General features: G+C 44.8%; 1 protein-coding gene across 2 annotated transcripts in view; it reads right to left on the bottom strand.

Annotated features, from left to right (window-relative positions):
- Window positions 1-566: 566 nt before the first annotated feature.
- The window catches only part of TTLL5 (tubulin tyrosine ligase like 5), a 29,114-nt gene continuing 14,323 nt past the window's right edge, over window positions 567-15,357 (bottom strand). For both annotated transcript variants that reach the window (XM_066607655.1, XM_066607654.1), the window contains exons 16-30: window positions 14,236-14,327; window positions 14,098-14,160; window positions 13,912-14,021; window positions 12,993-13,170; window positions 12,800-12,908; window positions 12,383-12,529; window positions 8,098-8,171; window positions 7,906-8,012; window positions 7,302-7,349; window positions 6,950-7,219; window positions 6,691-6,857; window positions 5,741-5,829; window positions 1,148-1,232; window positions 937-1,031; window positions 567-858 (exon numbers count right to left, since the gene is read on the bottom strand). In XM_066607655.1, coding sequence (XP_066463752.1) covers window positions 642-858; window positions 937-1,031; window positions 1,148-1,232; window positions 5,741-5,829; window positions 6,691-6,857; window positions 6,950-7,219; window positions 7,302-7,349; window positions 7,906-8,012; window positions 8,098-8,171; window positions 12,383-12,529; window positions 12,800-12,908; window positions 12,993-13,170; window positions 13,912-14,021; window positions 14,098-14,160; window positions 14,236-14,327 — 1,851 coding nt within the window. In that variant the 3' untranslated portion in view covers window positions 567-641. The remainder of the gene's footprint in view (window positions 859-936; window positions 1,032-1,147; window positions 1,233-5,740; window positions 5,830-6,690; window positions 6,858-6,949; window positions 7,220-7,301; window positions 7,350-7,905; window positions 8,013-8,097; window positions 8,172-12,382; window positions 12,530-12,799; window positions 12,909-12,992; window positions 13,171-13,911; window positions 14,022-14,097; window positions 14,161-14,235; window positions 14,328-15,357) is intronic.

Raw genomic sequence — 15,357 nt, forward strand, 5'->3', positions numbered from 1 at the left:
CAAAATCTCGAGCGGCAAACAAACCGCGGCTTGTTCTATTTCTTTGTGGGGCTCGCAGAGCCCCGCACAGAAACATCACTCACCCGCTGCCGACTCCGGTCTGCGCATGCGCCGGCTGCCCGGCAAGCCGGCACATCAAACAGCCGAAGCTGCAGGCGCGGGTGAGTACGCGCTGGTCCCTGCAGGCGCTTGGGCCGGGTCCCGCGGCGAGAATCCTCGCCGCCGGATCCGACCCGCCCGTCTGCAGGTGGCCTAAAGCTTGTATTATACTCCAGAGGTGCAGTCATAATTTTGCTGGTTGTTATTGAAAACAGTCAGCAAGCTTGTGGGCAGTGTTCTCCACCCTTAACAAGTTAACTGAGCTCCTGGTTAGTTGTTCCCATGACTGTGCAATGTACAGATGATGCCTTCCCAATGTATGCTGGTGCTCCTCCGGAACACAAGTGGCAGTACAAGCTCTATTCTAGTGGGATCAGTAATCAGATGCAGATAGGGCCTCCCATATGTTATAGATGTACGATACCTCCCCCAAAGTGCAGAAATGACACCACATAAGTTTATGTTCATTTTGTTCTTTTCTGTAAACAAAAATATAAAAATAAAACTCTGTAAACAGGGAGGTGGGGTCTAAGAAGCAGATGTCAAGTTAGTCGGACCACCCTCCTCTTCTGCATATTGCTGGCCACCCTGGGAGGAGGGACTGGTGGTTTGGACCTTGCAAACACTATCTGGGTTCCATCAGGGAGTCCTGTGGGAATGATGTTGGTAACCGAGGGCCGCCCAATATGGAGGAGTGTTGCATCTGGGTCACTGCTGAGCAGAGCTTTGGAGTTCTTCTGTCCATCTGACGCCAGCACTCTACAGGAAACACAGTAATTTGTCACATGCATGTCAGTGTCCCCATCCATCCCAGCACAAGACATGTGTTATACGTACCGGACTGTGCGGGATGTAGACCAGTTCCTGGCTCCAGCCAACTGGGTAGTGGTGGGATAAGCTGGCTGGAGAACCGCATGCTGGACATCTGTAAGCTGAGAAGATGAACAAATCACAGGCAGCATATATACTGGTTCAGGAAGGCACAATGAATGGCGTTGGATCCGTGGCCTCATCTAAACTCTACACTTAATGCAGATAATTAACTTACCTTGTTTGGGTTCTGCTCTAATGAGATTGAGGAGGCGCTGCTGGTAGAGGGTGGCACTGCGCCGTCACTGCTGTTCTCCAGCTCACTGCATAAAACAATGGGGGAGATTATGAAATAAACTGTGACAGAAAAGTGGACAACATGGTGTGTGCTAAGTTCATGAAATTTTAACACTTTTTACACTGACCTAAAGCGTGTCTGGACAAGGCCTCCTTCACACGGGCGACACAGCATCCCCGCGAGAATATCTCAGCGATATCACAGCGGTGGTCCATGCGATATCACTGTGGTTTCTCACAGTAATATCCCGATTTTGTCACTCGACTTTGTAGCATCAGATGCGAGGATTTTCAGAGAGTGGGCGGGAGGTAGGGCTTGAAATATAAGCCCTAGCTACAGGGGGAAAAAAGTATACATCCCCTTAGAAGCGCTGTCCAGGGTTCCGCCGCAGCTTCTTCTCGGGCCCCGGCACTCTTCTTCTTCATCTCTTTTGGCCAAGAATTTAAAAATCCCTGCCTCCTGAAAGCATTGGCTGTGAATGGCTGAAGCTTAGCCAAACAGCGCTAGCCCTCAATGAATGGCTGTGATTGTTTCATCGAGCGCTGGCTGTGATTGGCTAAGCGTCAATCCCCGGCCAGAAGAGATGAAGAGAAACAGTGCCAGGGACCGAGGAGAAGATGCGGCCAGGCTAATAGCGCTTCTAAGGTGATGTATACTGTTTGTTTATTTCCTCTGCAGTTAGGGCTTAGGTTATGGCTTTGACAGTAGTATTTCCTACTGTCAAAGTTGCATCGCACCGCATGAAAATCGCATTTTCGTGCGATGCAATGTAACAGGGAGAATGGCTCCATAGGGAAACATGGGCAACAAAACCTCATGAGTCGTGGGCATATCGCCGGACCCGAGAGGTTTTTGTTTCGGGATGTCACATACTACAAAACATCGCAGGTGTGAATTAACCCATAGGAAAGCATGGGCTTCACATACATGCGATTTAAAGCATTGTCGCAACGCAACAAAATTGTGTGAAGAAGGCCTACAGGAGAGTGGCTGAGAAGATTTCTCATAGACACAAACCATTTTTTTGGTATACACTTATGTGATATCAGCAAAGGTAAAAAAAAGTTTAGTACTGTGCTAGCCAGTTGCACAAAATGTGATTGTTCTCAGTAAGAGAAGCAAAGTAATCTTGTATATATGATACCTTTTAATGGCTAACAAAAGACATGATGTTATAGAGAGGTTTTCAACCTACTCAGGGTTCTTCCGAAGCTTGAGCAAGGACCCTGAGTAGGTTGGAAAGCTTGCTATAACATCACGACTTTTTGTTAGCCATCATAAGGTATCAGATCTACATGATTACTCTTACTAAGAAGAGTCACATTTTTGCTTAAGCGATTTTTATTGACGCATTTTAGTTTTTACTAAACCGAAGATAAACATTTTCAAGCATCATGATTAAAAATATCAATCTTTAAACAAACCACTATTACAACTGAACACAATCAGGTAATTAAGTAATGACCGTGATAAATTCCTGATTATGCTAATAACCCACAGTGAATATCTCTGTCTATCAAATAAACCAAAGGTTGCACTTATCTGAGCCCTATTTCTGAGCTTTCCTGATAATAATAACTTTTAGCACGGCTACCATAATTAAATTAGTCTTAGGGAAAGAAAGGAAGAAAGAAAAAAAAAGGGGGGGGGGTGAGGGACCCTAATCCACAGACCATACATACATCAGTAGGAGGGAAAGAATACATAGTTCAAGGATATATAGAAGACAAAATGTGTGCTTAACCCCATGAAGAGTTGTTATTTCTCTATTGACCTATCGAAAGAAAAAATAATCCTACACTGCAGTCTGTGGATTTCCAATCAATTTTTCACATTCCGGAGATTTCTAGAAGTGCATCCAAGGACTCTGAATGCCTATAAACTTCTCCTGGCTATCCCTCTCCTCCGCCATCAACTCATAAACTCGTTAACCTGCTGTATCCACTCCACTGTTGTCAGGATGTCTTCCAATATCTAGGTATAGCTGAGTGTGCGGCTGTGGAAAAGAAACGTAGCAGGTCTTTTTTGACAGAAGACACTGAACCAGGTAACATATACAGGAGCACCATTGTTAGGAGGGAGTAATTAAACTTTTTATAATTTCCTAGTAAGTGGAGTACACCATACTCCAAAAGAGCACAATGCTAGAACAATTTCCCCAAATATGCAGCATGGTTCCTATTTCTCTACCACATCTCCAGCAATCTGGAGAGATTGCAGGGAAAATGCGATGCAACATAGCTGGGCATCTATACCATCTTGCTATTATTTTATAATTCCTTTCTTGTGCTCTACAGGCCATGGAAAGCCTGTGGGCCAGTAAGAAGCCCCCCCCCCCCCCCCCCACTACCCGGGTTTGATTTAACATCTTTAGTCATGTTCCCATTTCTTCAAATAGGTGGGGTCCCAATCAAGGGTATTCCCTATAAATTCTTTGTACATTTTTGACAGGCATCTAGGTGGGGGCGAACCCTTAGTAAATAGTGTTTCGAATGGAGTAAGCGGAGTCTTGAAATTTGTGTAATTGGATTTCACGATATGCACTAAATGCATGTACGAGAACCATGATAGCGATTTTTCAGGTTGTGCCGCCCCCAGTCCCTCATATGATGGGACCCCATTATCTCAGAAAATCTGGTACACTCTAATGTCATCTGTTTTTGACCAACCCAGGAAGCTGGAAGCCTCCATAGCTGGAGGAAAATCTGGGTTACAGAATAAAAAAACTAATTAGGGAGAGCGCCATAGCCATGGAAAGGGATAGCAGAAACTGTCAATAATTTTACTTACCGGGTGACAGGCGGAGCACCAAAAGCTTTTTGTGTCCCGCCTGCACCTGGAATCCAAGTTCGCCTTTCAGGGATTTCTTTTAATGGAGGGCTTTCCGTATTATCCAGAAAAACATATAATATGTGCATCTAATATTACTCTTCCATGTTTTCCTGGAGAGCAGCAGCACAAAAAGCACCCCAAAGTTCTTGCGAACAAATGGGGAAAATAGAATAAAAGCAATAAGAAAAAATCTTTTTTACAGCTGCGCTTCTATACCGACCCTTGGAGGTAGATAGGGAATAAGCTACTAAAAACTTCAGTTCATAGTAAGCTAAATTTTATTCCCCAAAAAAAGACAAATACATCCAGATAAATACAATAAGCAATGCGTTTCTGCGTCAACTGACGCCTTTATCAAGCTTGATAAAGGCGTCAGTTGACGCAGAAACGGGTTGCTTATTGTATTTATCTGGATGTATTTGTCTTTTTTTGGGGAATAAAATTTAGCTTACTATGAACTGAAGTTTTTAGTAGCTTATTCCCTATCTACCTCCAAGGGTCGGTATAGAAGCACAGCTGTAAAAAAGATTTTTTCTTATTGGGGTTACAGAATAAGGGAGTCAAAGGTCCCCTCGCACAGCCTGGACAGCCCGTATCTTATGATCAATTTATCCTATACTTTCAGAAAATCTTCCGCAAAAGGCAAACGCTCTAAAGTGTTAGGTCTTAATGTCTGTGCTAACCATTGCAAGCCCCCCACTTTTGTTTCCAACAAATTTTCCTCTAGACTTATCCATTGTTTGGAATACCTGTGAAAATGCCAGTCAAACAAGTGCGTTATTACTGAGGCCGAATGATAAATCCTAAGGTCTGGTAGACCCGCTCCTCCACCTCCCATCCCTTAGATCTCATAAGCGTTCTAAAACCTATCCTACTACGGTTCCCTCCCCATACAAAGAAAGTAAATGCTGTTTGCAGTTGCTTAAAGAAACCCTCCGGAGGGACAATGGGGAGCATCTGAAAAAGATACAGAAAGCGAGGGACAACATCCATTTTAAGAACATTAATACGGCCAAACCACAACAAGAATTTTTTATCATAATTGTTTAAATCCTTAATAGTACGTTCTAGTAGTGGAAGGTAATTTAGAGAATACATTATTGATAAATCTCCAAGTATATGCGTGCCCAGATACTTAATGCTAGAGTTCTTCCATTTAAATGGGAAACACTGTGATAAACTAGCGACTTCTGCAAGTGGTATAGATACATTCAGTGCCTCCAATTTTGACATATTAACTTTAAAGTTACTCAATTGACCAAACCTGCCAATCTCCTCGGAAATCGCAGGGAGGGAAATACGCGGTTGTGTAATATACAATAACATATCATCCGCATACAAAGACATTTTGTACTCTCTGGGCCCTATTGAGAGACTATGTACACTGGGGTTCCATCTGACAGCCACAGCAAGATGCTCCAGCACCAGGGAAAAACATTGGAGACAGCGGGCAACCCTGTCTAGTTCCGAAGAACAGTCATTTTGTCATAACCAGCCTAGAACACAATTCTGCCATATGCTGCAATTTGCAACCTTTCTGCTGACTTCTAATTTTAAGAGTTCTACTACATTATTGATCAATCTTCCTCTAGCTTTTGCAAGGGAGGGGGACCCAGGGACCCACTGTATATGAGGGGGAGAGCTCTATGTACATAAGGGGCCCTGGCATCTATAGAATATATGTGTGGTATGCCTACTGACCTGGGTTTTTTGCCGGTGTGAATGGCTCTCGTCAGGCGGAGTCCCACTCTGGAGAGAGCGCTGCTGCTGCTGATGTTCATGCGTGACAACTAAGAGATACAGCTGATCATTAAATTATTGAATTACCACCCCGTGGAAAATAATCACTGCATGCAAATACCCTGAGAAATGTCCGCCAGGCGTGGCTGTAATATGAGGTGTCTTCTCTGAAAGCACATCAAGCCTAGTCTGATGCATGCACCGTATTCTCTAGTTTTGGTGACTGTACGGCAAGATTCACAATTAAGATTTCTGGGCTCTAATATGCTATCCGTGTCGGAGCCCTCGCCCCTTACATTCTAAAATGAGCAAGTTAAAATCTTGATGCGTTACATACATTCTAGGCATGGAAAGCATTAAAGTTGGAGAGTTCAGCAACTTGACATCATGAGCAAAAAACACCAACTGCTTTGATTAAATATCTGTTCATATATTCCACCTTTCATGTAGAGCACATGCTGTTACTATTAGAGATGAGCGAGCATACTCGCTAAGGGCAATTGCGTAGCGAGTACCTGCCTGCTCGAGACAAAAGGTTTGGGTGCCGGCGGTGGGCAGAAAGCTGCAGGGGAGAGCGGGGAGATCTCCCTCTCTTTCCCCCCCTCCCTCCTGCTGACAGACGCTACTCACCGCTCCCCAGCGCCGGCACCCGAACCTTTTGTCTCGAGCGGGCAGGTACTCGCTAAGGGCAATGCTCGCTTGAGCACTTGCCCTTAGTGAGTATGCTCGCTCATCACTAGTTACTATGTTATTGGCTGCATCGGGCTTAGGAAAAGATCATCTCTCATCGATGCACTAGTGATATAAGTTTATGGAGTTTTCTGCCTTAGTGTACGATGAGTCTCCTCTCTATATGCACAGCGGGGGTCAGCACTGCCTCATGGTTAGTCTACTGCTGTAGATGGACATACCTGCTGTGTCAACTGCTTAAGGTGGCTGGAGCTTTGGCGGCTTGCTTGTCTCTCTGCCAGTCGCTGTAATGATGCTGTAACTACCCCCACATGGTAAGGGTCTTCCAACTCTTTCACTCCCTCTGCAGAGCGACATCGAGTTCTCAGGACATTTGGCTGGGCACTAGCTGAATCCAAGGATATAAAATGACAGAAATAAGCAGGGAAACAAAAGCGTGGGCATGTAGAGTAAACATGAGGGTGAACTAGAGGCTAGTACCTGCACGCGTGGAGCCCACACGGCTCAGCCTCTGACTGTAGATGTGAGCGGCACTTTGGAAAGAGGAGAATGATCCAATGGTGCAGGATCGTGACCGTGTCCCGCATGAGGCAGACTGTGCCAATGGATTAGGAAGGAGCAGGAAGCTTGCAGCTGACTGAGGACGTAAACTGTGATTGGACGACATGACACCATGTGTTGCACCAGTCTCTGATAAAGCACCGAGCATGGAATGAGTTGAGTTGGAGGAGACTGAAGATGGTGGCAGGTCTGTAGACAGGAAAAAACAAACAATCAGAACGAAGAGAAGGCAAGGGTGGACAGACAGACCGAAGGCCCTGAAATGACTTACCCGCCTGCTGAGCACAGGGTCCTGGGGCCTGAGAGCCTCTCTGCAGATCTAGAAAGGACCATATAATGAGATGTTACCACTGTGACATGAGCAGCTGCAGATCACACATCATGCCTCACTCACCTGCCTGTACATCTCTAGGATCTGTACATCATGCCTCACTCTCCTGCCTGTCTACTTCTAGGGTCTTCCCATCATGCCTCACTCACCTGCCTGTACATCTCCAGGGTCATCACATCATGGCTCACTCACCTGCCTGTCTACCTCTAGGGTCTGCTCATCATGCATCACTCACCTTCCTGTACATCATGACTCACTCACCTGCCGGTCTACCTCTAGGGTGTTCCCATCATGCATCACTCACCTTCCTGTACATCATGGCTCACTCACCTACCCGTCTACCTCCAGGGTCCACACATCACGGATCACTCACCTGCCTGTCTACTTCAGGGTCCACACGTCACGGATCACTCACCTGACTGTCTACTTCTAGGGTCTTCCCATTATGCATCACTCACCTTCCTGTACATCTCCAGGGTCTGTACATCATGGCTCACTCACCTGCCTGTCTACCTCCAAGGTCTTCACATCATGGCTCACTCACCTGCCTGTCTACTTCCAGGGTCGGCACCACGTGAGCTTCCCAAGAAAATGCTGGCAGATTTGTTCTTGTGGGTGTAAAAGGTCAGAACCTCCTCCAGCTGCCACTCACTACAACACAGATATGAGGGGGCTCAGAGTTCTGCTGACAGGTGAGAAAGCAGGCTGTGTCTTGGAAGCAGACACTTGTTCTTACCTGGCCTCTGCTAGAAACCCATGAAAATCCAGCGGATTCACCCCAGACTCCTCACCACTCAGTTGTTCGGTCTCCTGTAAAAACATTTGTACTTCTCAAAATCAGAAAAAAGCGCTTTGGCCGAATCCAGACAGCTGTCCTCCTCAGAGACGTAGAACAAATGATGGAAGTGAAGACATGGAAACATAAAATGTGATAGGGGAGACATGGAGAACAAGTATATTGTAAAAAAGGAGGATGTGGGGGACATATATAACATAGTTGGGGGAGGGGATAGAGAGGACATATACGTACAACATTATAGAGGGGGATGTGGAGCAAATACAATTGCAAAAAAAGGTAAGTGAATCCCTTTGGAATTACTTGGATATCTGCTTTAATTACTAATAAAATATTGTTTGTTATCTACGGCTGTTATTACATGAAGCGTCTTTCCACTGCAAAACTGTATAGGGAGAGAGCCATCATTCTGGATGACGCAGGTGGGGAGCGGCCAGCCTGGCTCGCACCTCTGACTCAGAGTTCCATTCTAAAGTAAACTTCAAATCCTGTAATTCTGAAATGCCAAGTGGGCAATGGGCATACTTGTCCCGGGTTCATACTGTCTGCGGTTTCGGACAGCATAAAATAGTAACAGAGCGGTTCCCTTTAAATTCACTTACTGTTGATTTTCCAACCACATCTGCTGGAAGTTTGTTCCAAGCATCTACTGAAAAAAATATTGTATTTTCTGACATTGCTCCCCCAACTAATTTCAGATTGTGACACCTTGTTCTTGTGTCTAATTCTCTATTAAAAACACTTACCTCCTGAACCTTATTTAAGCATTTAATGCAGTATATATAGGATTTAGTTACATCCTAGAAAAAGATACATTTCTCTCCAGATCCTCTACTCCCCTCTTGAATATTATGGATGCATTCACAGGAGAAGATTTGGTTGTGCTAAAAAATGTACCAAAAATTGCATCGGAAAAATATGCTTGTTTTTGCACGTTTTTACCATAAAAGTAGCAAAACCACACATTTTTTCCAATGCAGTTTTGGTATGGTTTTTACAGCAACCAAACCTACCCAGTGTGAATACACTCTAATAAATTGTCTTCTCATATTATGATATGTTGTTTTGGCAGAAATCAATCCTGACTATAGATGAGCGAGTATACTCGCTAAAGGCAATTGCTCGAGCGAGCATTGCCTTTAGCGAGTATCTCCCCCGCTCGAGACGGAAGGTTCGGGTGCCGGCAGGGGGCACGGAGCTGTGGGGGAGAGCAGGGCGGAACGGAGGGGAGATCTCTCTCTCCCTCTCCCCCCCCCCCCTGCTCCCTCCTGCTGACAGCCGCTACTCACCGCTCCCCCGCGCCGGCACCCGAACCTGCAGTCTCAAGCGGGGGAGATACTCGCTAAAGGCAATGCTCGCTCAAGCAATTGCCTTTAGCAAGTATACTCGCTCATCTCTAATCCTGACTGGTCATGATGTATCAGAGTTTCTATAACTTTAGATAATCTAGCAAACATTTTCACCCCATTTCTAATTTCTGTAATCCTAGTTTGTTTTTTCTGACACGAATATACCTGAAAAAAATTGTTTTCCCCGGCTTAATAAATTTGGCCATTTATTCCTCTTTTTATGTTTTAGTGGTATTAATAATGTTCTGCCTCCTTCTGTCTAATTTTATATGGCCTTCACAGAACTGATTCTAAAATATAACTTTTAATATATAGGTTAAGAAGTAGAGGCCAAAGGACTGACAAACATTCAAAAACATATGTAGTGTGAGCAGTGGATGCCTCCAGTCTACCACTAAGGCTGGAGGTTATGCTGCCTGACTATTTTATTATTTTGGTATATGGTGTTATTGTCACACCTTTAGGGATCTATATATTTATATAGCACTATCTGATATACCCGGCTTCGCCCGAGTTAATTTGGTACTGGTGTTTATCTGGTGTTCACACGGAAAATCTTATGAAGTCGTGGTTACTTTAGAAATATGTGCACCATTTTGCATGTTTTTTTGGTTACCCAGGAAACACCACGGGAGGTAACCATGCGACGTTTCCTTCATATAAAATGACATCAGGAAGTGAGAGAATTAGATTACATACGTAAAATTTGGACGCTAATTCTTTTGCGCTTAGAATTAAATAATCGAGTTGGGACCATTAACTTTTCCTATTTATGACATAATCAATGCTCGTGCCAAATTTCATGTTTCTACGATATTGGGAAGTTGGAGAACTTTTGGCGAGTCAGTCAGTCAGTCAGTCAGTCAGTGAGTCAGTCAGTGAGTCAGTCAGTCACTCAGTCAGTGAGTCAGCGAGGGCTTTCGTCTTTATATATATATAGATTCTACTTTCTCTAGTTAAGCGCAGGCAGGTGATTTAGCAGTAAGGCTACTGATTTAGAACTATAGAACTGTTTATGTCACTGGAACCCATATTTTCTCCATCTTAGGCTTCTTTTCCACAAGCGTATATCAGCCGGCCGTTTTCACGGCCGGTCGATATACGCTGTGATCTGATGCATTGGATTCCAATGCATCAGATCACATGGCCGTATTCCTGAGACGTAAAAGCGCCCGGCCGGGCCAATATAGTGCCTGACATTTTTACGTCAGGTCCAAAAGATAGACCTGGAACTATCTTTTGGGCCGAGATACGTAGGCAGCTGCATTGGCTCCTATGTGAGTGTGGCTGCTAAACACCCTCCCTCTGCTATTCTCCACACTCGCTCTTTGCAATGGGAGGGGGCGGGATGGGGCAGAGCTAAGTGCTGCCTCGTCCCGCCTCCTCCCATTGCTGGCTGTGGATAAGGGGCAGGACGGGGGTGGATCTAGGCTCCACCTCCTCCCCGCAGCAAACAATGGGAGGAGGTGGGATGGGGCGTCACTTAGCTCCGCTCCCGCCCCACCTCTCCCATTGCAAAGAGCGAGTGGAAAGGAGAGTAGAGGTGAGGTGAGGTGAGGTGAGGTGAGCCTGGGGGGGGGGGGGACTGGAAAGGGGCGAAAGCATTGTGAGCTTGGCGTATATGTGCCTGGTGCATGCCGTGTGAACGGGCACACAAACATTAGATTTGTGTGCCCGTTCACTAGCTTCTACGCCCCAGATGGTAGCGTATATTGGCCAGCCGTGAAAACGCCGGCCTATATACGCTTGTGGGAAAGAAGCCTTAACTTCGTACACCCAATGCCCAATTGGTAATACTAAATGTAGACAGTTATCTCCTCTGGTTGATGACCTAACAAACTGATTTAGGATATGTTCAGAAGAAGCGAAAATCCACAGCATTTTAAAGTGTCGGCAGTGTGGATGAGATTTTAAGAAATTTCATCCGCACACCGAGGAAAAATCCACCTAGTAAACTGACCTGCGGTGCGGATTTGAAGTCTGCAGCATGTCAATTCATGCTGCAGACTTTCAGCACAGATTTCACCTCCTCAAAGGAAAAGTGAAATCTGGGTTAATCTGCAGCTGCATGTTACATGTGAATTGTCTTGATGATTTTGGTGCAGATCTGCATCAAAAATGTGATTTGTGGACATTGCCTAATAGATTCAGCTTTAAATGCCTCTGTCAAACCCAGATACACCAGGGATACTCCAACCAACATCAGGTGTGTTGAATTCTTCCATTATTACAATATCTCCTGTTTTAGCCATTTGAGTAATTTCATCAAACAAGTTATCAGTTTGTGCCAGAGACCTATATATCATACCAGTGTGCCCTCTAGTTTGTATGCAAACCCAGAGAGTTCCTGGCTCTTCATGGGTCTTTTTAATTACTGTTAATTTCAGACTATAAATGTCTATTCCATCTCCACTACTTTCTGCTCTGTCTTTTCTGTACAGAAAATATTGATGAACTGTAACACAGCAGAGAGAAAGTATCTAAAATTCCTCCTTAAAGTTGCATAAATCTTATTTGCAGCTACAGGAAATACGTGATTGCTGCTAAAAGGGGGTCTATAGGATATTAAATTCAAGGGTTCACTTACTTTTCTCTCTACATTGTGGATGTTCACTAAATGTGCTCAATAAAAGAAACAAGTGGTAGAACTGTGTTGCATTTGTCTAGAATTGTGACTTAGATAACAATCAGAAAACATGTTATTAGTAATCCATGCTGAAACACACGCAATTCCAAAGGGTTCACTTACTTTTTCTTACAACTGCATATAATGTTACAGAGAGGGCGTAACCCCTGCAGAGGTATTTAGGTACCATGTAATTGGTGTTACGGATGTAGGGAATGACTGAGTACAGGCATACTGAAACATCCCTCACCTGGTCATACAGTTTGATGAAGTCTCCCAGTTGTTTGGCTAGAAGCACACGTTTCTCCAGGAAGGGCACACATGGACCTGGCAGGTTCAAGCTCACCGATTGCTGTAAATTAGCGGCAGCTTTCTGCAGGAACCTCACCACCAACTCCTGAGAGGCACAATCAGATCTTGTTATATAATAATACGGACAATGATACAGGCACTAGAGTGATATAACTGCCCTCAATATAGAAGGATACAGGCACAAGAGTGAACTAAGCACCACTGTTATATAATGATACAGGCAGTAAAATGATATAACCTCATTATATAATGATACAGGCAGTAGAATGATATAACCTCATTATATAATGATACAGGCAGTAGAATGATATAACCTCGTTATATAATAATCCCTGGAGTGATATTGGCTCCTCACCATCTGCTCTTTGTCTTTCGATGATATTCTTTCTGAGTCTTGTTCATGCTCTAGACGCTTTTGCACCCGCTGTAAATAACCAGAGAAAGCCAAACGAGCCTGGACCTTACTGAGGACATAAAAACAACCAAATCTATGGCAGATACTGGCCACACCGTGGACATCCCCGCACACACATCCTGAAGTCACATACCTCAGGTTTGCACCCTTCTGTAAGAGCTGCATAATGCTAACACGAGGAACTGGTGCTGGAGGGGTCTGTGAATCCACTTGGGGGCTGTTCTGGTTCTGCACTTCTTCCTGTTCCTCATCTTCAATGTGATCTTCTTCTTCTTCCTCCTGTACATCGCTGTTAGCCGGATGGCGCAAGGCTACCATATAACACAAGATTTTACTACAGAATGTTTATACTGGCTATTCACTAATCTTAGGTGAAGTAGGAGGCGCATACACTGCCATTCACTGGTGGAGTGGGAAGAACATATGCTGCCATTTACTGGTGGAGAGGGAGGAGCATACACTCCCATTCACTGGTGGAGAGGGAAGAGCATACACTGCCATTCACTGGTGGAGTGGGAAGAACATATGCTGCCATTCACTGGTGGAGTGGGAGGAACATATGCTGCCATTCACTGGTGGAGTGGGAGGAACATATGCTACCATTCACTGGTGGAGTTTAAGAACATATGCTGCCATTTACTGGTGGAGAGGGAGGAGCATACACTTCCATTCACTGGTGGAGAGGGAGGAGCATACACTGCCATTCACTGGTAAAGTGGAAGGAGCATACACTGCCACTCACTGGTGTAGTGGGAGGGGCATACACTGCCATTTACAAGTTGAAGGATTATGCACTGCAATTAACTGTTGGACTTGAAGAAGCATGCATTGCTAATCAGGGGTGAGATGGGAGAAGCATGCACTCCCATACACTGGTGGAGTTGGAGAAGCATGGCTTGCCAATCATAAGTGAGGTGGCAGGGTATGCAGTACCTGGCTGCAGCTTTCCTCCATAAGAATCAATATGTCATAGTGCTAGAGCTCCACACAGGCTTCGTCAGAGTACCAGCTAATTCATATAGCAGCATACAGCCTCAAAGCAGATCTCTTACCCGTTCTCTGTGCCAGCCCATGCCTCCTGGCTCTGCGCAGCTGTAATGGCACTAGTTTACGTTCATACAAAACTGCATGTAGCAATGGTTGAGGGTCATTTGTAACGGATCTGTGGAAGATGAGAGGATAATAACTCCACATACCGCATCAGCAACACAGACAATAAACCAGGAGCTTGAACCTACCTGTTTGTGAATAGGTGAGTCGCCAGCATGTAATTCAGAGATGTCTTATGTTCCAGGAAGGAGCTGCATGAATATCACAGGGAATCAGGTCAGAAGGCAGAAGAATGACAAATTTGCTCTAAGGTATAGAGGACTCACCTGTACAGCATCCACGTATCTTGTCTGGGGAAAATGCGGACAAAACCACCGCGTCTCACTTCCTCATCCTGCAGCCTACGTAAGATCTTTACCTGGAAATATGAACAGCGAGAAAGGGGAGTGTTAGAAAGGATAGTGAGTGCAAGGCGCAGGGCAGATTGGGTGTTTGGGGGCATTTGAGGGGTAGATGGGTCTTTGGCTGCATATTATGGAGGGGCGTTATTCAGCTGGTTCTCCGCAAACAGTTGTTACAATAACAGCCGGCACACAAAGCCAGGGATAGCTGGGATTGGCAATGGGCATCTTCATTTGATTTATTCAAAAATATATATATATTAAGATAGAGAACATTTTTCTAATTGGTTTTCATTAAAAAATGTTCAACCATTTTCTTGCTGTGCTTACAGTATGTTCAAACATACTGTAAGCTGGAGGATGGTGGGGCAGGAGGAGATGTGAAACTACTAGTTTCTTGTAGGGTGGGGTGTTGATGATAACACTTCATGTTACAGCAATGGAAGGAGGAGATGAATGATTATTGCTGACAGTGCAATGTCTCAATCATACAGTATAGAGAGCAGTGCAGATAGACAGAAGTTCTCCACACTGTGAATCTATGTATACTATATGATCGAGACACTGCACTCGTCAGCCTTTGCTATTGGGACTTTTACTATTGATGATCTATCCTCATTGTTGATCGGCGGGAATATGCCATTTGGGATCCCAGCTGATCAAATGATTCCCATGAAGAAGATAGTGCAGCAGGCTGGTTCGGCACTATAGACATAACTCACTTTAAATCCAATGGAAGCTGTGCCTGCAGTATCAAACTGGGCCGTTGCAATAGGGACAGTGCTATCTGCTTTCAATGCTGTCCACACTGACAGTGGGTAAGGGGATCAGCGGGGATCCCAAACGGCAGATCCCACGATCAATAATTGATGACCTATACTGAGGATAGGTCATCAATAGTAAGAGTTCTGGAGAACCCATTTAAATACTCATAGGACACAGTATGGCTTCCTAATTATTCAAGTGGCACAGTGTGGATTGTCACTGTTGATTCTTGCACATACTGCATCTGATCAGTCCTGTAGCCACTGTTTGTGAATAAGCAAT

The sequence above is a fragment of the Eleutherodactylus coqui genome, chromosome 6 (assembly GCF_035609145.1).
Source record: "Eleutherodactylus coqui strain aEleCoq1 chromosome 6, aEleCoq1.hap1, whole genome shotgun sequence".
Classification (NCBI taxonomy): Eukaryota; Metazoa; Chordata; class Amphibia; order Anura; family Eleutherodactylidae; genus Eleutherodactylus; species Eleutherodactylus coqui.